This window comes from Taeniopygia guttata, chromosome Z, assembly GCF_048771995.1.
Source record: "Taeniopygia guttata chromosome Z, bTaeGut7.mat, whole genome shotgun sequence".
Lineage (NCBI taxonomy): Eukaryota > Metazoa > Chordata > Aves > Passeriformes > Estrildidae > Taeniopygia > Taeniopygia guttata.
Window position 1 is genome coordinate 27,538,398 of NC_133063.1, and position 27,642 is coordinate 27,566,039.

The 27,642-nt window shown below is 42.8% G+C and overlaps 2 protein-coding genes across 2 annotated transcripts; both read left to right on the forward strand.

The window, feature by feature from the left end:
- On the forward strand, positions 1-1,728 carry LOC115491178 (inositol 1,4,5-trisphosphate receptor-interacting protein-like 1). Its single transcript, XM_072922825.1, has 2 exons — positions 1-219; positions 304-1,728. Exons 1-2 carry the CDS (start codon positions 1-3, stop codon positions 1,561-1,563), a joined length of 1,479 nt encoding a protein of 492 aa, XP_072778926.1. The 3' UTR covers positions 1,564-1,728.
- LOC115490988 (TALPID3 protein-like) lies at positions 1,580-26,920 on the forward strand. The gene is made up of 18 exons (XM_072922826.1): positions 1,580-1,653; positions 3,073-3,532; positions 5,386-5,736; positions 7,886-7,955; positions 9,074-9,134; positions 9,344-9,521; positions 9,906-10,139; positions 10,782-10,950; positions 11,729-11,908; positions 12,712-12,832; positions 13,808-13,940; positions 15,284-15,325; positions 16,627-16,853; positions 17,743-18,432; positions 18,608-18,776; positions 25,410-25,499; positions 25,878-25,958; positions 26,740-26,920. Exons 1-14 carry the CDS (start codon positions 1,580-1,582, stop codon positions 17,831-17,833), a joined length of 2,391 nt encoding a protein of 796 aa, XP_072778927.1. The 3' UTR covers positions 17,834-18,432; positions 18,608-18,776; positions 25,410-25,499; positions 25,878-25,958; positions 26,740-26,920.
- Positions 26,921-27,642: the final 722 nt, after the last annotated feature.

Genomic DNA, 27,642 nt, shown 5'->3' on the forward strand with positions numbered 1-27,642 from the left:
ATGGATCCAGTTGTGTTCCTGTTCGCGCTCTTGCAAGGTCTCATCCAGTACCCACCGCCCGTGGCTGATGGTTTGGATGAGGAAACACATTGGCGCATGGAAGCGCGCGCAAAGTACTTGGAATGGGAGAGGCTTCGGCTGGAGCAGGAGGTGGAGCAGCTCTCCCAGAAGAAGATGCCACACTTGCAGCTCTTAGCTGTTGCTGTGCTCCTGGCCCTGGTCTTGGTCCTGTGGATTATTGGGTGGGAAAGCAGCCTGAGGAGAGAGGAGAATGAAGAAGAAAACCATGGTGCAAATGAAGAGGAAGTTGGCAATGTTGCTGGAAATGAAGATGACAATGATGGAAATGATGTTGTCAATGGGGCTGCACTTGCAGAAAAGAACAATGACAATGATGTTGCAAATGTAGTCCAAGAAGAAGACAACAATGTTGACGATTGTGTTGGACAAGATATAATGGAGCGCATACAGTGGCCTGCACAGGACCTGCAGAGAGTCTGTGAGTGGATAACTGACCTGATGGACAATTATACAATTTACTTTGAGCATGTCTTGTCTTACAGTTTCTACCCAGTCCTGCACCGACCCATCGGGGTGGGCAGTGCCTTTGAAGGTTGGAGTCCCCGTGAGCAGGATGTCGTGTACCGTGTGCTCATACCCATGACTCCTCCCCGAGGCCACAGCTTCCACCTGGAGCTGGACAGTGAGGGGCAGAGGCATGTGAGAAACTTCCGTGTCCGCGTGCAGCTGGAGTGCACCTGCACGAGGCAGCAGCAGGGTGAGAACATGCTGTGCTTCCTGCACAACCCCAAGGAGGAGCTGAGGAGCAATCAGGATCCCAGCCTCCTAGACACCCTGTGCACCGACTCCTACCTGGACGTGCAGAAAACTGCCTGCTGGTTCCAGCAACTGGTGAAAGCAATCTGGCCAGCTTTGCCTCAGTCACACAACTGGCATTTAACGCTGCTGCCCTCCACACGCTCCTGCCAATTCAAAGTGACCAATGGTGAAGAAAGCTTCAGGATTGAGATGCTGTTCGGGGTGCGGAGAGGTGACTCAGCCATCTTTGTGAGCAGCCAGCCTAGAGAGGCCTACACACTAAGCACAACCTGGCCTGAGTCCTACGCTGTGGCAGAGGCTGAGTTCTTCAAGTACATTGCCAGGCAGGCCCCCCCTGACAGCTTGCACCTCAAATGCCTTCAGTTCTTCTCCCGCCTTGTTCTGGGCTTCAGCTTCTCCACCTATACCATGAAGACCATTGTCATGCACCTGCTCGTTGCCATGCCCGCATCATCGTGGAGCAGGGGACATCTCCGGGAGCGACTGATGGATATCAGGGACAGCCTGCATATATGTTTGCGACAAAAATGCCTCCAGCACTTCATTGTGGGTAACCGGAGGTTTCCTCAGGACATCAATTTACCCCCAGATGTAAGAATGGGTAGGACATACAATCTCTTCCATCACCTGGCGCAGCAGCTGGCTGCCCACACCCAGGCAAGGCGGGATTACCGGGTGCTGCACAAGACGTTCAAAAGGATCGCTCTCGGGGAGGTTAACTGAAGGAAGGGCAGGAGCCATGGCCATGTGCACAGAGCTGTGCTTGTGCTGCTCGCAGCTGGCAGCAGACAACCACCTCCTAGCACAAATTTGGTGCTAAGGAGAAGAGGATGCGTGCAAAGGCTCTGGAGAAGGTCCAACAGCCTCTGCTGGCACCTCAGAAAAAGGACTGCCATGGGAGGGTTTATTCTACTTCTTTGTATCATTTCACTTTCCAAAAAAGGCACCCAGTTGTCATTGAGCCCTGCTCTACATGCTGAGCTAAAGTCTCCAAACCCCACCTACAATATGCAGTTCTTCCCAGCCTTTGAGGAGAGCTAAAATTTCAAGCATGAAAAAAGTGGGAATCTGGGACAGAAAAAGAAAAAAAGAAATGGGGCAAAAAAGAGTATGAGGAAAAACTGGCACTGCTGACCCGGGATGAGTCAATGGATGGAGCCTCTCCATGTCCCTGGAAGAGACATCTTTATGTCAGCATTAGACCATGTGTGTTGGAGCTGACATGAAATTTTATCTATAGCAGAATCAAGGTTTTTGTTTCATACATAGATAAATTGTGTATGCCTGTTATATACTATAAAGTTTATGAATTATCATATCTACTAGTAAAATACGATAAAACAATATAGTAATATAAATAATATCAAAATATGAAATATGGAGTTACATCAGGATAAAAAGTAATTTTAAAGAGTTGCATATGTAATTTCGTTTAAATAGTAACAGTAGAACACATATTTATTGTCAGTGTCTGTTGTGACACATATTGTTGCTCATAGTCCCTTTATGTCTGGAAGGTTTTTCATAAAATAGATATATTTATTACATATATAGCATACACATGATATATACTTGCTGTATACATTAAATATGAATATAACACTGTAATATATATTCTATATCATATGCCTATAATAGATTACATGCGTGATATAAATTTTATACAGATGTAAAGCCATATCCAGTCTTGCTATCTGTTGCAACCCATATTCCTGCTCTAGAGTTAGTGCAGTAGCACTACTGGAAAACACTTTGCTCTAGTGTCAATAAAAGGCAATTTGTGCAGAATCTGGAGTGCGCAAGACTTTATTGATCTCAGCCAGGCTTATAGTAGTGGTAAATGTCACGGGCTGTGAATCTGGGCTCATGAACATGGCTCCTTGAACTCAACCAAACTCAGAGTGGTGAATTATCTCTAGCTGAAATTAAGCCAAGCCACCCCCAGCCCCTCTGATCACAGAATCCCAGAATGCCTTGGCTTGGAAGGGTGCTTAGAAATTGTCTTGTCCCAGCCCTGCTGCCAAGGGCAGGGACACCTTCCACTAGGCCAGGTTGCTCCAAGGCCCATCCAAGCTGGCCTGGAACACAGCCAGGGATGGGGCAGCCACAGCTCCTGTGGGCAGCGTGGGCCAGAGGCTCAGCAGCCTCAGAGACCAGAAGTCCTTGCACAGCTCCAGCCTAAGGCTGCCCTCTGTCAGTGGGAAGCCACTGGCCCTGGCGCTGTCCCTCCAGGCCCTTGCCAACAGCCCCTGTGCCGGTCTCTCACGGCTCCCGTGCAGGGACCCAAAGGCCGCAGGAGGGTGCCCCTGGAGAAGCCCTTGGAGAGCGCAGGGGCCAGGAATGCCGCCATGAGGGCAGCAAGCAGGGCCTGGCCTGCCTGTCCCTGCGGGAGGGCACAGGGCGGGCGCTGAGGCCCTGCCAGCTGAAGCTGGGAGCTCTGGAGCGCGGCCGGCAGAGAGCCGTGGGCTCCCGCAGCTCTGCAGCCCTCACGGCTGAGGCAGCTGCCCGGGCACAGCCGGCCGGGGATACGCGGCCCGCCCGGGGCCACCCGCAGGGGGACCCTGCTCTGGGGCCAGCCCAGGCCGCACCCCAAGGGGCAGTGCCCGGGCAGGGAACGGCTCTGCCCGGGGACAGGGCTCTGGGAGCAGGGCAGCAGGGCCGGAGGTGCCGGGCACAGAGAGCGAGGGACACGGTGGTGTAGTAACAGCCTGGCTGCCTTGGGGCATACACAACAGGCTGACAGGGCACAGGCAGGCAGAAGCTCCCATCCTCTTGGCATCCTGGGGCCAGACTGTGCCTGGATGCATCCTGAGACCTACCCTGACTCAGGTGCAGCACCTCATACTTGGTCTTTTTAAACCACATGAGACTGCTATGGTTCCACTCCTCAAGCACATCACATCTCTTTAGTAGTCATTCCATTCTTCAGGTGTGTCAGCTGCTGCTTGGTGACATCAGCAAACCTGCTGAGGATACCTCTGTGTACAGGATTAATGAAGATATTAATAGACATTGTTAAGAGAACAGAACTTTGAGGTCCATCCTGACTCTTAGCTGTTGATCTCTGGAAGCACCATGCATGCAATTTCTTATCCATCCAACAGTCCAGGCACCAAATCCATCTCTCTCAAATTTAGGGAGAATGTTTTGGGGATCATGTCAAAGGCTTTACGGTAGTCCAGATAAATGACACCTGTAGCCTTCCCCTTGTCCCTTCATGTACTCGATCCATCATTGAAGGCCACTGGGTAGGTCAGGCAAGACTCACCCTCGGCTGTCCCAAATCACCTCCCTGTTCTCCATGTGCCTTAGCATAGCTTCAAGGAGGATGTGTTCCGTGATCTTCTGAGGCACTGACATGAGGCTGATGTGTTGGTCATTTCCAGAGTGTTCCTTTCTACCCTTTTTTAAAATGGGTGTAGTGGGTTCACCTTGGCTGAATGCCAGTTGGTCACTAAGCCACTCCATCACACTCCCTTTCCTAGTGTGACAGGGGAGAGAACATAAAATGGAAAACAAGTAGTCAGCTGAGATAAGGCTGTTAATTAAAGTGAAAAAATTGAGTTTGTGCATGCAAAAGTAAAGGAGAAAAAACATTTATTCTCTACTTCTCATAGATGAGCAATGTTCAGCCCTTTCCCGGGAAGCATCAATTTCTCTATTCTCTTGTCTTCTTGTTCCCTATGAGATATTGGGCCTATTGTACCACACACCTTAACGGAGCAGAGTGATACTTCATGAAGAGAGATCTGTTCTGCTTAGAAACCCAGCCGTGAGTGGCCTCTAGCTGGAGCCAGAGGTTTATGTATTCCACTCTGGCCCTGGAGAATCATAACAAGTGAATGGCTGCGGACGTACTTCCCCTCTCCAGAACATCAGTCTTCCCTCCTTAAAGCACCCTGAGCAGGGGAAGAGGGAAACAACCGTTTCCAATTGTTTGGCTAGCCCAAATCATACGCACTGATGAATAAAGGATGGGAATTGCTCACAAAGTACTTGCTGACTTTCTCTACTCCCCTCTAGCAGCAGTTTCTTTAGTATGGTGACTTTTTCTTTTGTGAGGGTGATGCAAAAGGGAAGTAAACAAGCAGAGCCAGCAATCAGACTGCAAGTTAGGTCACTGCAAAGAAAAGGGGTTAATCTTTCACTCAGAGCAAGAAAGGGTTAGATAAAAACATGCCTGTGTGGAGTGTGGAATGCTGCAACAGGTCCCAAAGCAGTGGTGGCAAAGGCCTGAGCACAGGAAAGGGTCTGGTGATCAAGTCTGATGAGGAGCAGCTGAGGGAGCTGGAGGGGCTGAGAATCGAGAAGAGGAGGCTCAGGGGGGCTTTCTTGTTCTCTACAACTCCCTGACAGAAGTGTGGAGCCGCACCCCAGGTGGGGGTCAGGCTCTGCTCCCAGGAAACAAGGGAGAGGACAAGAGGAAATGGCCTCAACTTCTGTCAGGTTGCGCGCTTCCGGTGCCGCCGGCCGGACCGGGACAGTGGGAACGGGGCTGGGATAGGGAGATCGGGGCTGGGACAGCGGGAACGGGGCCGGGATTAGGGCCGGGACAGCGGAGCGCTGCTCTCCCGCGGGCGGCCGCCGTGCCCGCGGCGTGCGAGGGAACCGCACCGTGCCCGGTCCGCCCGGCTGCTGCTCCGAGCGGCGGCGCTGGGGCAGCGCCGAGGCTCCCCCAGAGGCGGAGAGCGGCTCCGGGACTCCCCGGGCAGCCTGCCGGCCGAGCCGCTGCTCCGCTGCCCGGGCTGGCCGGGCTCAGCTCCGTGCCGGGCCCGCCCTGCCCGCCGCGTTCGGCTGCGGACGGAGCCGCCCGCCTCGCCCCGCTGCTGGCCCGGGCCCCGGGGGGCGCCGCTGCAGATCAGTGACCGCCGGTTTGTCACAGAGCTGAGCTCGAAGGCGATTTCAGCCACGGGGGAGTTGTGTAATTAAGGAATTCTTGTGTTCCCGCCCCGCAGTTGTCAGCGCTCTTTGTTCTCCCAACTGTTCCGCACATGGAGTGTGAGCTGTACGGGCTGTGAGGGAGCCACAGGAGCTGTGGCTGCCCCTGGATCCCTGGAAGTGTCCCAGGCCAGGATCCCTGGAAGTGTTCCAGGCCCCTGAATACCTGGAAGTGTTTCAGGCCAGGCCCCTGCATCCCTGGAACTGTTCCAGGCCAAGTTGGATGGGGCTTGGAGCAGCCTGGGGTAGTGGAAGTTGTCCCTCTGCATGGGTGCAGGAATGCTCAATCCCTGTTAAACATCCCTGGTTAAAGGATGTGATGCCTCAGGTTTTAGCTTTTATGTTTTTTTTTTCACATTCTCTGCTGCTTTAGTGCATCATATTTAGGGGATGATGAGCTCTCTTCACAGAGGAGTGAGATAGAGTGAAAATTTAAGAGTAGGAATTTATTTGGATTTAGGTGAAATGTGTCACTTTGTCCTTGTTAACATAAATGAAATATGTTGTTTAGTCTGGTATCTGCAGCACTAGCAAAGTTGTCCCAGCTAAGGAGAAAAAATTACAAATTTCTACACTAAAATGATGAGAGATAAAAAAGCCTCTTCGGACTTTGAAACAGACAAGGCAGAGTGACTCAAGAGTTCTTTCTGTACTTCCTGACAAAAACTGAGTACAGGCTGTACTAGCTGTAAGTGTAACTCGAAATCAGCAGAATGAATGTACATGAACCTATTGTGAAATCCTATGTATATGGAAATTAGGGTAACAAAAAAAGATCGAGAGTTCTCAGGAGTGTTCTTGTCCATTGAAAGGCAGTAAGTCCCCACATGCATGCAGTACTATAATAAACATACAGTTCCCTACAAATCTTTATTAGAATTGTAGAGTCTTGATTTTTTTCCACATTTCAGCAGGGAGGCAAAACAATTCCTTCTCTAGCTGGGGACTGAGGACAAATGATCCAAATTTCAGACCCAAGAACAGAAACAACATGGGCTGAAGAGAGAAAACCAAAAAGGATGGGACTTCATAAGCTAAAGATATTGACAACTAACTCCAATATGCAAATGGACCAAAACTTATAAAAGTGTGAGACCCCATGACCTGTGGTCCATTTTTGTGGCCATTTTGGATTGTGCTGCCCAAGATGGATCTATTTGAGGCCTCTTAATAAATTCCTGCTTTATTCTTAAGCTCTGTCTAGTCTCTGTTCTAGGTCAGCCTTCACAAAGCATCAGTTGTTTAGTAATGTTCTGTTTTTCAGAGGTTTCTCCATGCTGTAAATCGAATTTCTCATTCAGACTCACAGAATTCCTTGATGTTTTTAAGCTTCAGCACAATCTCTGTAGTCATTTGTGTTACAAGGGTTGTGATGTCCAGGCCTTCAGAGATAAGGGAAATGTGGAACTGTACAGAAAATGCACCACAAATTATCCTGACCACAGTAAAACTGCTTTTATTTTAGGAGTCCTAAGCACCAAAGCATATCCAGAATGCCTGCTTCCAGTTGAAAATTCCAAGCCCATGTTTTTATCCCAAATGGTAAGAAAAGCTGCTGCTCCTTCCTGCAATCCTGAGCTAAGAGAACAGCGTTTTCCTCAAAAAGCTGTAGCTCCTCTAAAAGCAGCACAAGATTTTGGCTCAGCCTCTGCACCACAGCTGTGCAGCTGCTTTTTCTTTGGGTTGCTGCTGGTGTGGTGTTACTGCTGCTGCTTTTGGAAGGGCTTTATTTTACACTGAGTGCTTAATTCTCTGTGTGTGAGCAATCCTGAAATGTCCAAGATTAGCAGCTTCTCTAAACTTCAGCAGGTACAGTTTCACTGCTTCTTCTTTGGCCACAAATGAAAAGAATAAACTTACTTAGAACATAGAATATATGGTTTTGATTTGAATTGTGCTTGTGGAGTTTTAGTCCCTAAAATGCCATGTGAACTCTTGCCAACAATGTCCAGACTCTTCTGTGGCAGAGGTCTTCACATGTTTTGTGCCAAGGCCTTTGTGTTGCTGTGTGTAAATGGTTCCATTTGTGTGCTCAGAAGTTCCATCTGCCATTAAAATTTTGGCTGTAGAGGCTTTGATCTCTGCTTTTTCTGCTCTTCTCCTCAAGGATTCTCCTGGAGAAGCTGCAGCACAAGATGATCCTTTGGTGCTGCTGGAAGATAGCAGAGGACCTGAAGGTAAAACACACCAATCACCCTTTTTGTAAGGAGACTGATTAATTAAAGGAAAAGGGAGATTTTAGGTATTATTTTTTATTTTCATTATAGAAACTTCTGAGTGAAAATATTCAAGGGTTGCTTTGATAAAAAGATGATAATTGTAACAAACATTCTTTAATTTTGCAAATTTTATCTCATTGCTGGCATTACATTTTTTTTAAATTGAGTGGGTCTGCCAGTGTTGAGATTCCTTTTGTTAACCAGATATTTGTGTCTCTGAATAGACAGTTTGGGGAAGGGGCTTGTTTTGATCCATTTTCCTCTTGTGAATTATTGTACTACAAAGGCATATTTTTCTTCAAGCAACCTGTACCAAAAAAGTGTCTTTCTAATCGTTAGGAATCCTAAAAATCACAATGTCAGTGTCTTTTCCTTTAATTTCTGAATCTACCAATTTCAGTCAGATTCAGGGAAGCGAAGGCTTTTTAAAGAAAACACATGTATGCAGGTTTCTTGGATATCTGGAACTGTGCAGAGGATAAAAAACACAAATAATACCCTAGTTAAGACAAAAAATCAGTACTTTTACACTCATAGGCAGCAGCTACCTGACTTAGCAGCATTTGCCTCCTCTGCCCAGCTAACAGTGGGTGAGGGACAGCCTGCAATGCTTTTAGAATGATTTACACCTATTAAGAAAACTTGTAGTTTATGACGATGGCTGGGAAATACTCTTTCTGGGGTTTTCTTAATTAAACTTTTTTTCAAGTCAGAATTTGCAGCATTTTATTGACTGGGTTGCCTGAGCTCAAGTTACCATTGAGACTTTACTCAGCATTATTGGACTTTATTGATAGCAGCATTCAGTGCTATAAAAATTGTGTTAAATTAAGCCTGGTCTTACTCTTACCTTTATTTAAGTTTTCTACTTACTGAAAGGAAACAATTTGTTGTTGCAATAGATGATGTGGTTCCTGGAGGCTACAGATTCTTCACAGCAAAATTAAATTGAAATATCTGAAGTATTGAAGTAATTGAAATGAAATTGAAGTATTGAAGTAATACTTTTTCTCTACCTGTGAAATAGACATTTTGTGCCAATTATTTCAACAAAGGATGTTTGTCCTTCCGCACAGATGATGTTTTTATTTCTCAGTATGCTACTGGCCAGAAGGAGGCTCTGAGAGCAGCATTAGAGTGAGTTGTTGTTGGTGTGTGAGGAAGAAATGTTTTTTTTACAGTTCTCTGTCATTGTTCTTTTTCTGTGTATACAAGTGTTTTCAGCTGATTTTATTCCCTGGATATCTTGTGTCAGAACTTCCAGGAGAAATCCTGTGTGGGGGAAATATTTACTTGGAGGAGATATGAAGAAAATGCTGTTTACAGGCACATTTTTATTTTTCTAGAACTCGGGTTATTCCTGTTCATAAGGAGGTAAAGGTGCAGCTCTTGGGAAGTGCCTCTACAGAAAAAAGGGAAGGTGCTGGGGATGACACCAGGTCAGCACCGAGGGAAGTTGAGTCTGCAACAACCATTGCAGCAGCCACTGCTGCTGCCATTGCCACGACAGCTCCACTTCTCAAGGTGAGTGGGAGTAGCAGTTCTTTGTCCTCTTAAAATAGTAAATGCTCCAAACAAGCCTGAAATTGTTGATAGTAGCTCCAGAGAGCCTCAATGTGTCTACTCACTGCTTTGTGTGTTTGTCATATCACACTCACTGACCAATATACCAGAGGGAACTGATTTGGATTTAACTAAATGAGCAGAAGACAGAGAATATTTGATTTATCTATTAGAAATTCACAATATTGCTAAACCACCAAGTTTAAGGCTAAACAGAATTTTGTTTCTTTTGGGATGCAAATCCAGGATTCTGTGAAGGATGTTTTGTTCTTCTGATGCTCACATATCTTCTGCAATAATGGGTTTTTTCACCTCCCCCTTTTTTTTTTTAATCCTTTATTGCAGGTTCAAAATGATTTGGAAGCAAAAGTGAACTCAGTTTCAGAACTGCTTCAGAAACTGCAGGAGACAGACAGGCAGCTGCAACGAGCATCTGAACAGCAAAAAAACGTGAAGGCTCAACATGAGGAACCTCACTACCACCAGAGAGTCAGCAAGCTTGAAAAACAGATGAATGCTTTCATGGTGCAAAGGATTCAGCACCTGGAAAAGCTACAGGAGCAACAAATGAATATTCAGGTATCTAAGTCACAAGGCAGAAACTTCAGGTTAATAATTTCTTTTGTATCTCAGAATTAATGTTATAATAATTTGGATTGTTTCTAAGTATTAGAAAGAAAAAAAGTTCAGTAGAAGTGGATCAAAAGAAGTGAAAGCATTCAACAATGAGAAAGACACTGAGGGGCTGGAACATGTCCAGAGAAGGGAATGGAGCTGGGGAAGGGTCTGGAGCCCCAGGAATGACTGAGGAGCTGGGGAGGGGCTCATCCTGGAGAAAAGGAGGCTCAGGAGGGATCCTCTGGCTCTGCACAGTTCCTGACCGGAGGGAGGGGCTGGTGCAGGTCAGGCTCTGCTCCCAGGGAACAGGGACAGGACCAGGGGAAATGGTCTCAAGCTGCACCAGGGTAGGTTTGGTTGGGTATTGGGGAAAATTCTTCACTGAGGTGTGGTCAGGCATTGGAACATGCACAGGGCAGTGGTGGAGTCACCATCCCTGGAAATTTACAGAAATCATGTTTGTGGCACTGGAGGACTTGGTTTGCTGGGGAACGTGGTGGGGAACATGGGAGAAGACTTGGACTCAGTAATCTTAAAGGTCTTTTCATCTTTAAAAATTCTGTGATTCAATGACCAGGAATATTCTGTACTTTTGTCTCCCAGTCCCATCTCATCAGCTCTGCAGTGAACACCCATGGGCTGCAGCTGTGTCCTGTGCCTGTCCCTGTGCCCCTGGCAGGTCACTGGGAGAAGCCAGGGCAGAGATCACTCACTAATGAAGCACCTTCATCTCACAGGGGTTTATTCCCTGCCACTGCTGCACCTGCCCAAGGTGGGGACAAATTCTTCTTTTCACTCTTAGTTTTGCATTAATTTGGTGTCCATTAATAATGGATTGTGCATCACATCAGTAATAAGTAGTAAATATTTCTTCTGTGTAATTTGTTTTATTGGCCAATGCTCTTTATAATTTTTGTGACATTCTGAAGATGTTCCAATATATTCCAGTTTAAACTGAGACTTTTGATTTACTGAATCTGCATAAGGAGGGGCCTGGATTTAAAATAATCTTATTGAGACATAATCTGTGTGGAAGGCTGTGATTAACTACAGTGGGGTTTTGGGTTTTTTAAAATCCCCTTATGATAGCAGTCAGAAGTATGAAATTTTCTTCCTGTTTACTTAACTAGTGCAGAAATGCTTTGCATTTTTGTGCAGAATTTATAGACCTGGCATGGGGTTTTTTCCCTAGATTTTTTTTTTTTTCCTAGAGTCTGCAAGGGCAGGTAGTGATAGGACCAGGGGGAATGATTCCAAACTGAAGGAATCTAGGTTTAGATTAGATGCCAGGAAGAAATTCTTGTGAGGGTGGTGAGGCCCTGGCACAGGTTGCTCAGAGATGCTGTGGGTACCCCATCCCTGGAAGTGTTCCAGGCCAGGTTGGACAGGGCTTGGAGCAACCTGGGATAGTGGGAGGTGTCAGTGCCCATGCCAAGGGGTTGGAACTGAATGATCTTTAAAGTCTCTTCCAGCCCAAACCTTTCTATGATTCTATGATATAATTTCCTTTGAAGAAAATTGTCAACATTTAAATAACTTTATTTTTTCAGTGTTCCCTGAAGCATATTCAAGCAATTTTCCAAGTCATGGGGTTCATACACAAAAATCTCCTCTAAAGACACCAGTTCCTCGAAGATATGCTCCAGAACCTGTACCCAAAAATGGGAAAATCTCAGAGAAAGAAAACTCTGTAGTAGAAAAAGAAAATATTTCCAAACCTACAAGAGAAGGTATTGCCCTCCACTGGCCTAACTAGTATGGCCTGGTGGTTACTTTGTGTATTCCTCACCTTTTCTGACCTTTTCCCTTGGGTTGCTGGCACTTAAATGCATCTATTCAGAATATTTGGAATCTACATTTGGGAAGGGTTAGTTTTGTGTATAAGTCACTTACTCATAAGTAACTAAAACTTAAAGACAGTGCTGATTTAATCTCTAGAGTTTCAACAGGACTACTCACTGAAATATTTTTTCAAAGTCAAGTTTCAGGAAGATTTAACAGAGTAATGTAAAACATGGGAACTACTCAATAACTTTGTCATTATCATTGGTTAAATTGAATTTTTATTTTATTTTTTTCATGGGTCCACAAGGTCTCTGGGTTATTATATTGAAAGCAGCAGATGTAAAACAAATGTAAAGTAATTTTCTTTTACTGCTTCTGATCAGTTTCTATCTCTGTTACAAAGTTGTCAGGTATTCCTATTGTTCAGTGGGTCCAGGAATAAATCAAATAAGACAAAAGAAGAAGCATGCTGTCCATAATGTCACAGATTTGTACTCAATGACTCAGTTCATTGCTATCCCAGTTCCATCTAGCTTTGCTAATTTAAAGCAATCTCAGAAAGACATACTAGTGTGTGTGGTTTTAAGTGACTTGCCTTATCTGAAACAAGTCTGTATATTTAAATTTTAAAAATATTTTACTTTTCTTGGTGAGTATATTGAAATACCTGGAAAGGAAAAGAAAATATTAAATATATTGAACTAACTCACCTTTCTTTTTTTTTCTGCTTAATTTCACTTCATTGTAGGTGAAGGGAAAGGTCTGGAACATGTTTTGAATTCTCAAGAAACACCACTGAAGCAAGTAGAATATTCCAAGAAGGCAGCATTAAACAGCAATGAAAGGAGCTGGCATTCTGAGAGACACAGGTGGATAAACACAACAATCCAAAACTGAGGAGAAGTTTGTGTTTCCATGAAACTGGGAGAGGTGCATTAGACACTGATGCTGTAACAGTCACTGGTGTGGCCCTGCAGCCTGGCACAGCTGTGCAGGAGTATTTCTGTTGGCATTACTTTTGGCAGGACCCAAGGGAACAGGTGGAGCTGTGCCAGGGCAGGTTTAGGTTGGATATCAGGAAAAGGTTTTTTTCCCCCAGAGGTGCTGGGCACTGCCCAGGCTCCCCAGGGAATGGGCACAGCCCCAAGCTTGACAGAGTTCAGAGAGTTTGGACAACACTCTCAGGGACAGGGTGGCATTGTTGGGGTGTCTGTGCAGGGCCAGGAGTTGGACTCTGATCCTTTGGGTCCCTTACAGCTCTAATATTCCAGGATTCTGTGGTTCTGTTGAATTGCAGATTTCTGTTGAAAGGCAGATGAAGTCTATCCTTTTTGCTAAGGATAGCTCACAACACCTTTCTCAGAGGTCAGCAAGTTGCATTTGGAGTGTTTTACAGGAGCAGCAGCCACCTAACAATCCCTAAGATTTAAAATGGGTGAAAAAATGTTCTTAGCCATGCACTCTGAAGCATATTTCCCCAGGCAGTAATTTAAAGTTATAATTTCATTAATACAGTGAGAAACTTCTCATATACGCTGTCTAATTTAGAACAGTGTGCAGAAAGATCTTAATTGCTTAAAATGGAAAGATATCCAGAGTTTAAATGTTGCTCTATTAGATGTAATTTCACTATTGAAAATAAAAAGGATTGGGCTGAAGGTGTTAAGTGGTAAACACAGAAAACTCAATAACCTCTCTATTACTTCAGATGCCAAAGCAAGTTCCAGTTTATCTAAAGCTTTGGTACTTGCACTGTAAATTCCTGCTTGGTTTCACAGTTGAATCCTTTCTTGGGGCGCCTCAGGAGCCACGAGAGGTGTAACCAGGAGTGTTTCTCCCCTCAGACACAAAGCTTTGCCTCCAGATGCAGTTTCTTCTTTTGAAAGCTACAGTTCAATTGAGAAAACAGTGCAAAAAGCAGATAATTTACTTCAAGATCTTGGCAAGTTGAGAAGAGAAATGCACAACATTCTGCAGGTAAAGTCGGTCTAATCACAATGAGGTGGGGTTTGAAGAAGGGGAATAAAAATGTGGAAAAAAATGTACAGGTCTGATATTAATAGTGTTGCTCTTGCTTCTATACCTGTAAAATTATCCACATCTGTTTACAATTAATTAAAATATTGGAGTCTCTGCGTGTGGAAGAGTTTGGAGTCTGAATAAAGCTCTGGGTGTGCAATGGACTCTGACTGCCATTGTCCCAGACATAAAATAGGTGAGAGACAGGGAAGGACAGAAAGAGAAAAAAAAAAAGTTTATTTGTTTGTTTTAAGGTTTTGGATATTTTCAGTCCCTGTTCTCTGCAGAACTACAGAGCTGATATAATTTTCCCATTTGGGAAAAAAAAAAATGTTCCATTTATCTCCAGTCAGCTTTAGGGCTGATTTAAGCATTTCCTTTCTCATTTTGCCACTTTTTTTTTTGTATTGAGTGCTGTTTCCAAGGAAGTACCTGGCACAGAATCCTTGTGCTGTTTCTTGTGCTACTGATTTTGTTCCTTTGAGGGTGCAAGATCTGCTTCTGAGCTTGTGGCAACTGAGGCTTTTATTTATTACCCTGGTGCCATTCCTGGCTCCACCTGTGTGCTGTGGTCCTTTCTGTCCTTGTCGATATACACAGTGAGAAAGGAGAAAAGCTTGAAAATTCACCTCTGTGAATTGGCTTGAAATTTAATAACTTTGATTCTGCTGATTCATTTCTGTGGTTGGAAGTTTCAACTTGCATATTTCCCTAAAAAAATATTTTGTATTACCTGTCTGGATTTTGTTGCTGTATCTGTAGAAAAGTCAGCCTCATCTGTCATATAGCATGATGTATTTTTTATAGATTTTATAACACTTTGTGGATTTTACATTTAACTATTCTTACTAGGAATGGAACAGGTTCCTTGTGCCCCACTAAGGTTGCAAATATTTTCTTACCACTGCTAAAAACTTAAGTAAGTCACATACCTTAGTACAGGCAACAGAGCAAGATGAGATGGGATAAGGAATGGGAGACACAGTTACAGAAATTATTTGAAATCTCTCTTATGAAAAAGGCCAGTAGAAAGACAGAGATGTGATGACTTAACAAATGGAGAGTTGGGTCAATTAAACACTTAGCTACTGACTCCTCATCACTGAGAGGTTTGAAAGTAAGATAATGATACATTTTTGGGTAAATTCTAAACCAGCTCTGTAATAAAGCAAAGGTGTGAATGAGCTGAGACAGAAGGTGGTGCTCTAACCCAAGGAATTAATTGTGGCCAGAGGAACTGATCCAATATCTCCTATGGATTTTACCTTAAAGTTTCAATAGCTCTTCTTCTGTCTTTTTAGGAAGCAACTACATGGAAATCTGACATGAATGATCTTATTAAGGTATACCTTGATTTTTTTATGTGTGTTTCTTTTGTGGGGTTTTGAGCTTTCTATAAAATACTCAAATGCTGAAGCAGTTTTGGGTGTGTTTGCAATGAAATCTCAGGGCCTGCCTGTGGCACACCTGGATGTTTGTTAAAGGATTGCTCTTGGAGAGATCACATTACTCCTGTCTGGTTATGTCCTAGGAAATCCCTGCAGGAGACAATGTCAGGCAGTGTCAGATTGGCACAGTGTGGGCTGCTGCTACCAGCATTTTTTACATATTTAACAGATCCAGGTACCATTTCATGATCTGGGTCTCACTAGCAAGTCCACACCATTTTGCAATCAATTATACATCTGTGTTTCTTACCTTTTCTCACAGATTTTACCTGTCTTACTGAGTTAGTATTTGTCAAAAAGTTTCATTTTAAAATGAAAGCCTATATAAAATTGATAAATAACTTGGTATATTGCTTTGAACATAAACTTTTGTTTAATTATGATTTGACAAAAAAGTAACCTTAAAGCCAAAACTAAGTTGTGATCTGTGAGATTTTTTTCCCTGTTCTTTCAGTTGATGTTTTCAGAGTCTACTCACATCTGGGCATTTTGGTTTTGGTTTGAGGTGTTTTTTGTTGGTTTTTTTTAAAAGTACATTTATCACTTTGAATTTTTTTACTGTTTGATGAAGCTTTCATGGGCCTCTGGGTTTTTTCTCAGGAGTGTGAGAATGAATGTAAGAACTTGTTTCCTGTGTTTGTGTCCCTTTCTTTTGTACTTAGCAGCTAATTTATGCTCGATTTTTATCTCTGTAAAAGGGTTCTGCAAAGTGAGAGGTTTCATTGTTCCTTCTGAAAAGTGAAAATGAGTAAAAGTAAAAAAGGATCAAGGGGCTGCTGAGGGATTTATCGTGTTAAAACTTATAAGTTTTGCTTGGTGTTTCTTGAGGGTAGATTGATGCCAAACAAATGCATATATTTAGAGGACTTGGGCTTTTATTAGGCTCTTAATTATAGTTAATTACTGTTACATGGAGAGATTTGCTTGTGATACTTCATGTCTCTAATTGCCATCTTTTCACATGCTTATTAGCCTCATTAGCATTGCCTCTCATATTTGACATCATTTTCCATTTGAGATCTTTTGGATATCTTTCACTTCTCTAAATATATTTGCAGCATTATGAACATTCTTGAGTAATTAAGTTGCTGATAGTGCACATGGGCAGTATTTCATATGATGGCATTGATGTGATAATAGATTAATAGGAAATTACAATCTCTGATTAAAAGCTAGAGGTTCTCTTTCAATTTTAGGCAAAAAATCCTCCTGTTGCACCTGATCCTCCTGAACATCATCTAGTCAGCAAACCATCCATCCTTCAAAATATCCAAGTGCCAAGGTCTATACTGACAGATGCTGAAAGGATTTTGAGAGGAGTGCAAAACAATAAAAAAGTCCTTGAGGAGAATCTGGAAGCTGTTAGTCATGCAAAAGATGGAGATGCCATGTATGCTTTCAGTAACTCCTTGACTACAAACAGGTCAGAGTCTACAATTCAGTGCTTTGTGAGATTGATGTTTCCAAATCTGGGCATTGAAGAACTTATGTTCTTCCCTGCAAAAAGGATTTATTGACTCTTGCTAGCAATCGTTGTCTGATTCTTGAAATTCAGATTTTTTCGACCCTCATGGTATGAACTGATTTTTGTCAGATGCCTAAATCTGATTTCTTGGGTTTTAACAGCTGGACAATCTGCTCTGCTGCCAGGGCGTTTAACTGTTTCCATACCAACATGCATTTAAAAGAAAATTGAACCGTAATTTAATTATTCAGAGCAGAAGAGGCTTCATAAACCTGTAAATGTACAGAATTTAATCATCTTGCAACAGATCTTTGGCTGTTGAACTTTTGCTTTGTTAGTTGTGTTAAATACTCCTGCTTGAATCATAATGGAAATTTTCTATTAAAAAATACAATATAAATTTGCATTTTCCTGAGGAAGGTAGCTATTCTGTATGCATAAGGGTTTTTTTTTGAGGCATGTTACCTGCCCTCATTATCTTTTAGAGGATGTAATAATTTGTCATCTGCTTTTTTGTTAAGGTGGAATATTTTTGTTTTCTTGTTTTTTCAGTTGTGATCAAAGTAGGAGGTGACACATGGCTGCCTCTTATTCCTAAAATATTTGTAATGCTGTCAGGATTTACCAGCAGGGAGTGGGGTTTGCAGGTGGCACCATGCAGGAGCAGATTTGGGATTGGGACTCTCGATGAGCTTTGGTGCGTTTTGGGGAGTGCAGAGGTGCAGAATCTCACTGTCTGTGTTCTGGGCTTCTGTTTTTAGAGCATTTAAAGGTCACTACTTTCCCAGGAACAAATCTGTGCAATTTGAGAAGCATTGACCTAAAATGGTTCTTTCTTCTGTTTCAGAGATGTCCTGGAAGAGATTTGTATCCGAAGGACTGTGGATGAGAGGATCAAGGAAATCAGTGAGGAAATCCAGATAGGGCTGGAAAGATGAGTTCAGATTTTTGTGTTGGGTTTTTCCACCTTGACCTTGTTCTTTCATGTCCACAGTAAAGTGATTTACTCACCTCCTGAAAACATGAGAAAGCTGCCTATTATTGCTAGCATGCAGTAAGCTATAGTAAAATAAATATAAAAAATTTTAAAAATAATAAATAAATTAAAAATAAAATATTTACCTGTGTTTTAAAACTGTAGTTATGTAATGAAAACCCCTGGTCTCACTTGCTGGCTAACATGAAAAACAGGCCCTTTCTCAGAGCTTCAAAGTTACCATGCATTGCTGATAACCTTGAAGACAAAAATCTCCATTTATTTATTGCATTTATGTTTTCTATTTAGGCTGAAATGGCAAGAAATTATTCAGAACGAGGGAAACATGATCAAAAATGTACCAAGAGAGCCCAAAACCTCAGGGCTGTGAAGACCAAGAAAGAAACTAAAGAGAAAACTCAAAACAACCAAGGGTGCTTGACAAAAAAGCTTTTACCTGCAGCTAAGCCATTGCAGAAGGAAGTAGAAGATAACACAAGGAAACAGAAGTTTAGAACTTACTTTTCTGAAAATGTGAAGAGCAAAGAAAGAAGGGCAGATGTGAGTTGCCAAGTAGTTGGTTTATTTTCTGGGAAAAAACTGTTCAGTATGGACATGAAAAATGGTATGTGCAGGTGTACTAATTCAAAATGAAAGTGATAGCTTTGTCCTGCTCCAATTTACATAAATGAAGAATTGTAAATGACTTGTTTTTTTCCTTTTTGGTGTCCATCAGGGAGCTGTAGGTGGAATTACACTGACCCAATATGAAGATTATCTGTCTCTAGTTTATGGAAAACCAATTTACCAGGGCCACTGGAGCACGCTTAAAAAAGGACCTTACCTTAACTCTCCCTCTCCCAAATCTAAACCGCCCAGACCCAAGCTGATTGAGACTGTTAGAGGTAAGTCATTCTTTGATGGGAATAAGCTGTTCCTTCCCAGTTTTTTTACCAGGAATTCCTTGTGAAAATGAATCTGTTCATTTTAGTTCATCTGCTTTTCAATATAAAGCTTAAGCAACTGCAGTGGCTTTTCAGAGAGGTGGTCGCTGCCTCAGGTTGGTCAGGGCTTAAGAGGCATTTGGAAAATTCCTTTAATTTAATTTTTGTTCAGCCCTGAAGTGGTCAGGCAGTTGGACTAGATGGTTGTTGTAGGTCCTGTCCATTTGAAATAGTTTATTTAAGATCCTCTTTTCAAAACTAAAAAATACCAAAAGTTGTTCAGCTTTGCTTAATGTGTCTCTCACTTATTTTAGATTGTCAAATAAACACTTATTTTTAAATATGATGAATGTATTAGTATGTATTTATTGCTGTCCAAGATTTAATGAGCTGAATTGCTAAAATTAATCATAAGTGAGTGTGTTGGAAAATGAACTCAGTTTTTTATAAAGGTCACTGGGAGATGTGTTTTTGTGTCAAGTTTATCCAGTGTTTTTCATTTAAATATTTAACTCATTCAGAGTTCAGAAATGTACTGAGACTTGAAAACAGAAGGAAGTCTGATATTTAGTTTCTTGTTTCAAATGAATCAATTGAAATATGAAAAATTGAATATATGGGCATGAAGATGAAAATATTGAAAGATGTAATCAGAATAATTGGTTAACGTCGCTAAGTGCAAGTAATTCCTTTTTCTCTATCCAGTTAGAGAAAATCCTTTTCTCTAAGAGAAAAGAATCCTTTCTTTCTCAGAGTAGAAGATTTCAGAGTAGAAATCCTTTCTGTGATAGCTTGTTAAGGTTATTTAACTGATAACAGTTATTAGTTGATAATTAATGAATTCTATTCCTTAGTTTTGTTGGCAAAGTGTTAGGATAAGAGGATCCTAATTTTCTAACTAATAAAAAAGTGTAGGAATAATTACAAAGGGAGACTAGATGATATGTGACATAGGTCAGTGTAGATAAACTTCATCTAGAGTTAGTAATGTTTTAATTGGATCTGTTTTAGTTCTTAATTACATTTTCAAAACTTAACTGATTCTTGATGCAAAAACTAAGAATAATTTTAACTGTTATTAAAAAAAAAACAGTGTGGATCATTTTACTAGGGAGAAATGACATGAAAAAAGATAATGATGAAGGGAAAGTGTGGAGATGGGAGAGAGGCTTAAGAGGAAGAGGTGGGTGGGCACAATGGAGTTAATAAGATGTGCACCCATGGAAAAATATTAACTGGCTCCTTCCATGCTTCTTGCACTTAGGCTGTTGTTACCCATGCAGGGAAAATATACTTGATGCAGTCTTAAATGCCATGTTTAAAAATGCTGCCTGGGTTTTAATTACAGCTGTCAAAACATTACATTCTGTGTGCAATATGAGAGATTAACATCAGAAGGCAGCCAGTCACTTGATGAAATTATGTTTTTAGGTCATTGCAATCAGTGGTGTAAAACATATCTGTGTTTCTGAAGACAGGCAGTGCTGAGGTTTGAGGCTGGGGATTTTAAAACATCATCATCATAATCATCATCATCATCATTATTATTGTTGTTGTTATTTGAGGCTGGATATTTTAAAACAAAATTATAATTACATATTTATTTATTTATTTATTTTAATATTATAAAATAATAATGGTCTAGCGGAAGGTGTCCTTGCAGATGGCAGGAGGTCGGAACTGCTTGATCCTGAATGTTCCTTCCAACCCAAACCCTCCTGTGATTCTGTGGTTAAGATGTACATCCACAGTGGCAAGTCCTCAAAATAGTACCAGAATTTCTTGTTTGGCCTGAGCTGGTTTTTATGGCACTTTCCTTACCTGTGCTCTGGAGCCCAGTTGTGATCTGTGAAGAGAAAGGGCTATTGGTAGAAATTATTCCCAATTCTCAACACCCTCCTGGAAAATGTGGGTTATAGCCCTGGCAAAAACTTAGAAAACTTTTCAAAACTCACAATTTTTTTAAAAGGTCACATGAAAACTGCCAGCCTTGTGACTTAGGTATTATGTTTGCCCTCTCTTGGGTGACTTTGCTTTGGTGAAAAGTAGTGTATCCTCAGGTATACTCACTTGAGGCATGATATAACACTGGTTTTGACTATCGGCTGTGCTGTGCAACCATAATTTAATTTATTCTGTATAGATCTTTTTGGGTGAAATGTGTGCTAGTAAGCACTTAGGGTAGTAATAACAGTGACCACTAAAATTTGGATTGAGAACAGACACTTCTTTAAAAATATTTAATCAGCAGTTCTGCTTTTGCTGAGTCCTAAATGAATTTTCTTCTGTATTTATTGGCCTCTTGTCCTTTACAGAAGGTCATAACCTTTCCAGGAAGGCCAATTTCATCATTCCAGAAACAATATTTTGTAAAGTGGCAGAAAGAGTGCCCCCCACCCTGGTCTAATTACAACAAATAGGCCATTTGATCATTTGAAACCACCAGAAATTCAGTGACATGGAAAGGTGCAGCTTCTGTGCAGCTGGAATGAGCTGCTCTATGCTTCAGCTTTTTTCTGTTGGGGGCAAATTGAAATGAAAGGGAAAACTGCACTGGAGAGGAAAAGCTGTGATGCAGCAGAAGTGCACTGTGCAGGCGCTGCAAGCTGTCAGCCTGATCAGGCCAGCTGCAGGGCAGAATGATAAAGATGCAGAAGTAGTGAGGGGACACTTTGTTTCAGCCGGAGTGGCAATAAAACTCTGACATAGGCAGAGCTTTGGAAGACTCCCTTCCGTGCCATGCTGTAGCTAAGCTGGAGAGTCCCTTGCAGAAGCCCAAAGAACACGCTGAGGTAAGCAGCTTTGCTTACCGCAAGTGGGGAAAGCAAGCGCAGGGAAACAGGAGCGCAGACGCCTGCGCCTGAGGAGGCCCTCGTGCCCTGCCAGCTCAGAGGAGGGAAACGGGGATGGATCGTGCATAGGCAGAGCTTCAGCCATCCCCTGAGTTTTATGAGGAGCTGTGCTCCTCATGTGGAAATGTAATGTTTTGAGGTTTTCTTAGCTTAGCTGTCTTTAGTTAGGACTAGAGAGCATAGAAAGCTTCATTCATGAAGCATTGTTTAGATAAGAGTAGAGTAGTGTTGATGTAGAGAAGCTCAGAATGATCCTTTAAGGAGAAATGAATGAATTGTCATCAGAAGAATTGAGCTATCAAAGAAGAATGTGGGATTCAGCAGATCTGGAGCAGGCATGTCCCACGAGTTGTCTGCCTGAACTGGCCACCTGGAGGACAGAATGAGGAAGATGAAGATGGTGAAGTAACCAGGAGATGCTCTGTTCCGGCTCTTGCTTTCAGCACGACTGGCAATAAAACCTCTAAAGCCTCCAGAGCTCTGGAATGTTCCCTTGCGTGTCACGCTGTGCCTAAGCTGGTCAGTGCCTTCCAAGCTGTGCGCTGCGGACGGGCTCTCCCGTTCATGGCTTTGCGCTGCTTCCGAGCGGCCCAAGGCTCTCCCCCTTCACAGAGAGGCCCTGGCCTGCCCCACACACCTTCCCCGACAGCTGCCCCACACCCCCCACCTGCCTTGCGGAGATGTTGTCCCCCATGCCTTTGTGTCCCTCCGTGCCAGCTGCCCCTCATGCCGGGCCAGGATGAGGGACCTGGCCTGGCTGTCCCCCGTTCCTGACGGTCACTTGGTACTGAGGAGTAAAGGAGGGTCGAAAGGGCGCGTCTTCCTTACGCTTCCCTCTCTTAAACCTCTGGGGCACCAAAGCGCCGCGCTCAAGGGGGCCTGAGGGCCTACGCTCGGCTTTCCGTGCTACCCTGTCATTCTTCCTTCTCTAAAGCCCTACAATTGGCTGGTTGATGTGAGCAGACTTGGAAATGGGGAAAATGAGATGCTTTCAAAGGGGCCAGGAGATGGGCCATGTCTGGGGAGATACAGAAACCCCAGGTGCTGATCGTTCGTGTGAACGACCCAAGATGGATATCATAGAAATCCTCAGGCAGATACATGTGAATACAGTGTTCCCAAATTCCTGTAAATTTCATCAAGGGATTCAACAAACTCCAGACACTGAATTGTTCTCCCTCATCACCAAAAAAGAAAATCTTTTTAACATATGGACTCTGAATAGAAGAAAAGACTGATTGCTGAAATCTTGGCCTCAGGCGGAATTTTCCCTGTAAAAACTACTTGTGCCAGGATGGAAGGGTGTGGGCATGGAGGAAAACCTCTGCTGAGGCTGACTCCTTGTTGCACACCCAGGGCCAACCCCGGGCTCGGCTCTGTTCTTTCCTTGTGGCTGGCTAGATAAAATTTGATTGCAAAATAAATATTTTATTTTTCATATTAATTTGGTTGGACAAATTTTCATTTATAACACAATGAATAACACTTTGTAATGTTGTTGCTACTCATGCCTTATTCCATTCCCTTTCATTTCTGTACACTGTTTAACTACTTCATGGAGTAACTTCACAGGGGTTCCTTGACTGTGTGAAATGGTTTGTCATAGCACTTAAAATTTCCTGGGATAAGTTTCAGAGGAGAGACATTCCGTAACTGCAGAGGCCAGTATTTAATTTGAACAAAGCTGGTGCCTCTCAATAGTACTTGGCTTCTGCTGGGATCTGTGAGGATTGCCTTCCAGGGAAGGGTGTTCTTGGCAAATCCTCCGTGATAAAGATGGTAGCCAAACTTTGAGCAGAGAGTTTCTTTGCTGTCACATGAATTAAATCTCTATCTCCCTTGGACCTATATTATTCAGTAACTACTCCAGTGCTCCTCTGAATTCCACTGTAATTTCTTTATTACAACCTGTAATAGGATGCACACCCATTGAAAGATGCAGTGGTTCTTTCCTTCCTTTTTCAATATTACCTGTTCCTCTAGGTTGTTGCTGAACCTAGTCAAGGGAGGAAAATTCCACATGGAATTTTCAATTGATCCCATAGTGACTTTTAAAAACTCATTCCTGAACCTATCAGGTTTGTTGCTGGGTTTGCCCAGGGCAGTGGCGGGGTCTTTTCACCCTGAAGACATTAGCAATATAATGAGAGACATGTTCTGCCATCTCAACTGAAGTAACTCATTTAGATTTCAAGTTGATTATAAAGTTTCAATGCTCAGTTCCTTAGAAGGTAAAGGATGAAAATATTTTCTCCTGTTCCATTGCAATGTTTGAGGAGATTTCCCTGGAGGCAATGTGCTGTATGAGGTGTGAACTGCCTCAGCCTCCTGGTTTGCATTCTGAAAGGGCTGCCTGAGCAGCCCTGCATCCTGAAATGCCTTGCTCAGGCTTTTCTGGACGTCAGAGCAAGTGGGGGTTGATTTTGTATAAATCTCAAATGGGCAGTGAGAGCTTACTGAGATCCGGTACACACATACTTGCTTCCCTTCCAACACAACCTGAGTTCTGTTTTGAAGAAGTGAATTCCCAATTTTGGGTATCTTTGTTACTTTAACATTTTTTTTCAGCTGTGGAAACACACATCAACACAGACTCAAATTATCAATGTTTATGATTTCAAGGAGAAAAAAAAAGTAAAAGTTGTGACTGATGGTAGTGGTGTGTGGTTGAGTTATTCAGTGTGTTGCAGAGGGCAAATTGATGGAGACTTTCCCAATGGGCTTCTCTTTGGAACTCTGAGCAGGTGTCAGGTGATGAAGTCTAAACAAGCTCTTCTGATATCAGTGGTCTTGAGGTTTTACTACCTCATTTTACAATTTTGTGTAGACTTTATATTTGTCTTGAGCAAGATACGAGCCTAATTTCTTTTTGAAGGAATACAGCAAGGAATGTGCATGGCCTTTTCATGGCAGGACTTTACTGGAATGAACCCTGGCCCTGCCACATGAAGTGGGACTGTGGGCCTGACCACGTCTCTTTACACATTCTAGCACTAAATGTTGTTTTCAAATCAACTCTTGCTAGATATGAATGGAGATACTTGGTTGTTTCCAATTAGTGAAACATTTAAAATTCACGTGATAGAGAAATAATTAAGCTCTGTACAAAAAGATATTGTTTAGTTCAAATTGTGTGCTCACAAACAACTGTTTGTGACCAATCATATTTCTGTAGTTTGCATACAGCAACCATAATGAACATTTCTTGTCTGAAATGTCTGCCTATATGCAGCCAACTGGAATCCAAAAGATAATTCCTTCAGTCTGAAGGAATATCTGTTTCAAACCCTTCAGATTGATTGGCCTGGCTACACTGAAATAGACAAACAAAATTTGAAGTTAATACTTTCTAGGTAAGTTCAGTCTTTCAGGGAGGGAAAGCTTTTTTAGAAGAAAGTCTAGGATCTTACAATATGCTGAGGTAGCAGGGACCTGCCAGTATCCTGGCCCTGCACACTCTGCACAGGCCACCACAATAATCACACCAGGTGCCCAAGAGTGCTGTCCAAACACTTCCTGAAGACTTGCTGCAGTGACCACTGGCCTGGGGAACCTGTTGCAATGCTCAAGCATCCTCTGGGGCATGAATGTTTTCCTGATATCCTGCCTAAAGCTCCCTCAACTCAGCTTCATGCTGTTTCCTTGAGTCCTGCCACTGAAGGTCTGTTTTTCCCTGCAAGGAAAGAATTTTTACTGTTGATATTTATGCCTTGTAACTTGAAATATTGGACCATCCTTACAGAAAATCAGCTCCACCCCAGAAAGAACCAACACCAGCCAAATGACATCTCTGGGACCTTCTGAGAGAGGCGCTCTAGCAAGTCCTGCTCAGGTATTTTATGCATTTTTAACATTCAGGACTGTAGAGTAAATTTTAGCAGACTTGCTGGTGGTGTAAAAGCTGTCATGTGAATGTACAGGATGTTCCCTTTTGGGAAAGCCTTTGATGGAGCTCCTGATGTGAGTATCTTTCTCCCAAAGCATTTCATCTACAGACTTGAAGTAGGACTTGCAAAGTGCTAAGATGAGAAAGTAGCAATGAGATAGAGCCTGTATTTACCTGCAGTACTTCCTGATTTGAGTGCTCTTTTTGGTTAAGAAATATGTGTTTTCAATCTTGGCCAGTTCAGAAATGCTGTTTTTTCAGAATGGGAACAAAAGCTGATCCTGATCATAGGTTAATGAATTAATTATGTTCTTACTGTTGCAGAAACAGCCTCTGGCTTCTGACTTTACCAGTTCTGTGATGAGCAAGAAGAGGAGAATTGGTCACCAGCACAGCCTTGTCCAGGTAGCAGCTGATGGCCACTTTTCTTCCTTGCTTCTGCCTTCCACATCCCTCTTCACTATGGACATGCCTCCGAGTGTCGGCTCCATTTCCCCCTGCACCTGTGCAACAAACAGAGAAATTTCAGAGTTCCAGCATCCCAGAGCCTGCTGAAGTGATATGCAGAATAAATAGGCTCCACAACCTAGGGTAGTTATGAAGTGGGTATGTACTGTTGGTGCCCAGCACAAGTGAGATATCTCTCCAAAAACTTGTGAACCGAGCCTCAGTCTGACCGACACCTTTATTCACAAATGTGTTCTATATTCAATAGATTACACAACTTTTCTATGCATATTCAACCCCTGGCCCCATCTGTCTTTGCCTCTCATGCTAGATAAGTCCATGCCCTTCTAGGCATGCGTGGTTTGCCATGGTGATCCTGTGGGGGTCTCTGGTGGTGGTCTCTTGAGGCTGAAGATTGTAGTCTTCCTTGTGGTAGAACTTTTGAACTTTTCTCCTTTGCGTGTGTGCTTTTGGTCCTTGGTGCTTATCTGAGTAGTCTTTCAGTCTTGATATGCTTGGAGACAGAGGGGCTTCTTTATCTGGGTTCTTTGCATCCTAGGTATTACTGTTTATGCAAGAAGCTTCAGAAATTTGCATTTTCCTATGCTCTTTGTACCATGGCAGAGGTTTCCTAAGTAAAAGGCTAAAATTCAACCCATAACTCTACAAGCTAAAATATAAATGCTTAATTAATTCTGTTAATTTAAGTGAACTCCAAAAATCTCTATTTCACTGCCAGAGTGAAGAAGGAGAGCCCTAATTCAAACAGGAAGAAAAACAAGTTGGGGAAGCTGCAGCAGTTTTGTCCCTTGGATTTCAATGAAGGTAATAATCTGCTGGTTTTCCTGATTCCTGCGTGGGTAACTGTGGTGTAAAGATTTAGTTATTAAGAGGAGCTTCTGCCTGAATTAAGGTGCAAATGCCATCCTTTTCCATAGTCAATAGCAAAAACTTTATTTAACAGTAAATGCAAACTAGGGAGATAGAAAGAAATAAGAGAAGAGAGGCAGGGTAAGGGGAAGAGAGAGACAGTAAGTAGCAAGTTATCATCACCACATGGACTCTCTGTTGTCCAGCTGGTCCTTCTTCACCCATCGTCTTCGCAGTGCTGGGGGTCCCCAAGTCGCTAGGGAGGTACCACCATTATACTGTCCAAAACTGGGGTATCCACAGGGTGGTCACAGCTGTCCCCACATCTTGGGCTAGAAGCCATGTAAGCAGTGATTTTCCTTATCCACAGTCTCTACAGTGGAGTTTTGTCTGGTGTCCTAATTCCAAATCTTCACCTCTGTTAGGCCAAAGCTTAGTGCTTTTCTTTATGCCATCTATGCTTCTGTCAAATTCCTCTTGTGGTGGCTTATCTTATGGGAACACCCTTCTTTGACAGTGTTCTGAAATAGTTAATTGTGCTCTTGTACCTTGTGAAAAGGGAGCTTTGAAACTGGGCACTTGATACATGAAGGCACTGCTCTACATTACTGTTCTACCATAATCCTTGCTGTATGGTCATGAAAAATCAAGACTTCTTTTTCTTTCTGCCATTACATTATGTTGTAACTCTAGGTTTAAAAGACAACAGCAGTAACATCCAGAACCTGTGCTGCTTGAACCTTGCCTAAAACTACATTGATTTTTAGCAATT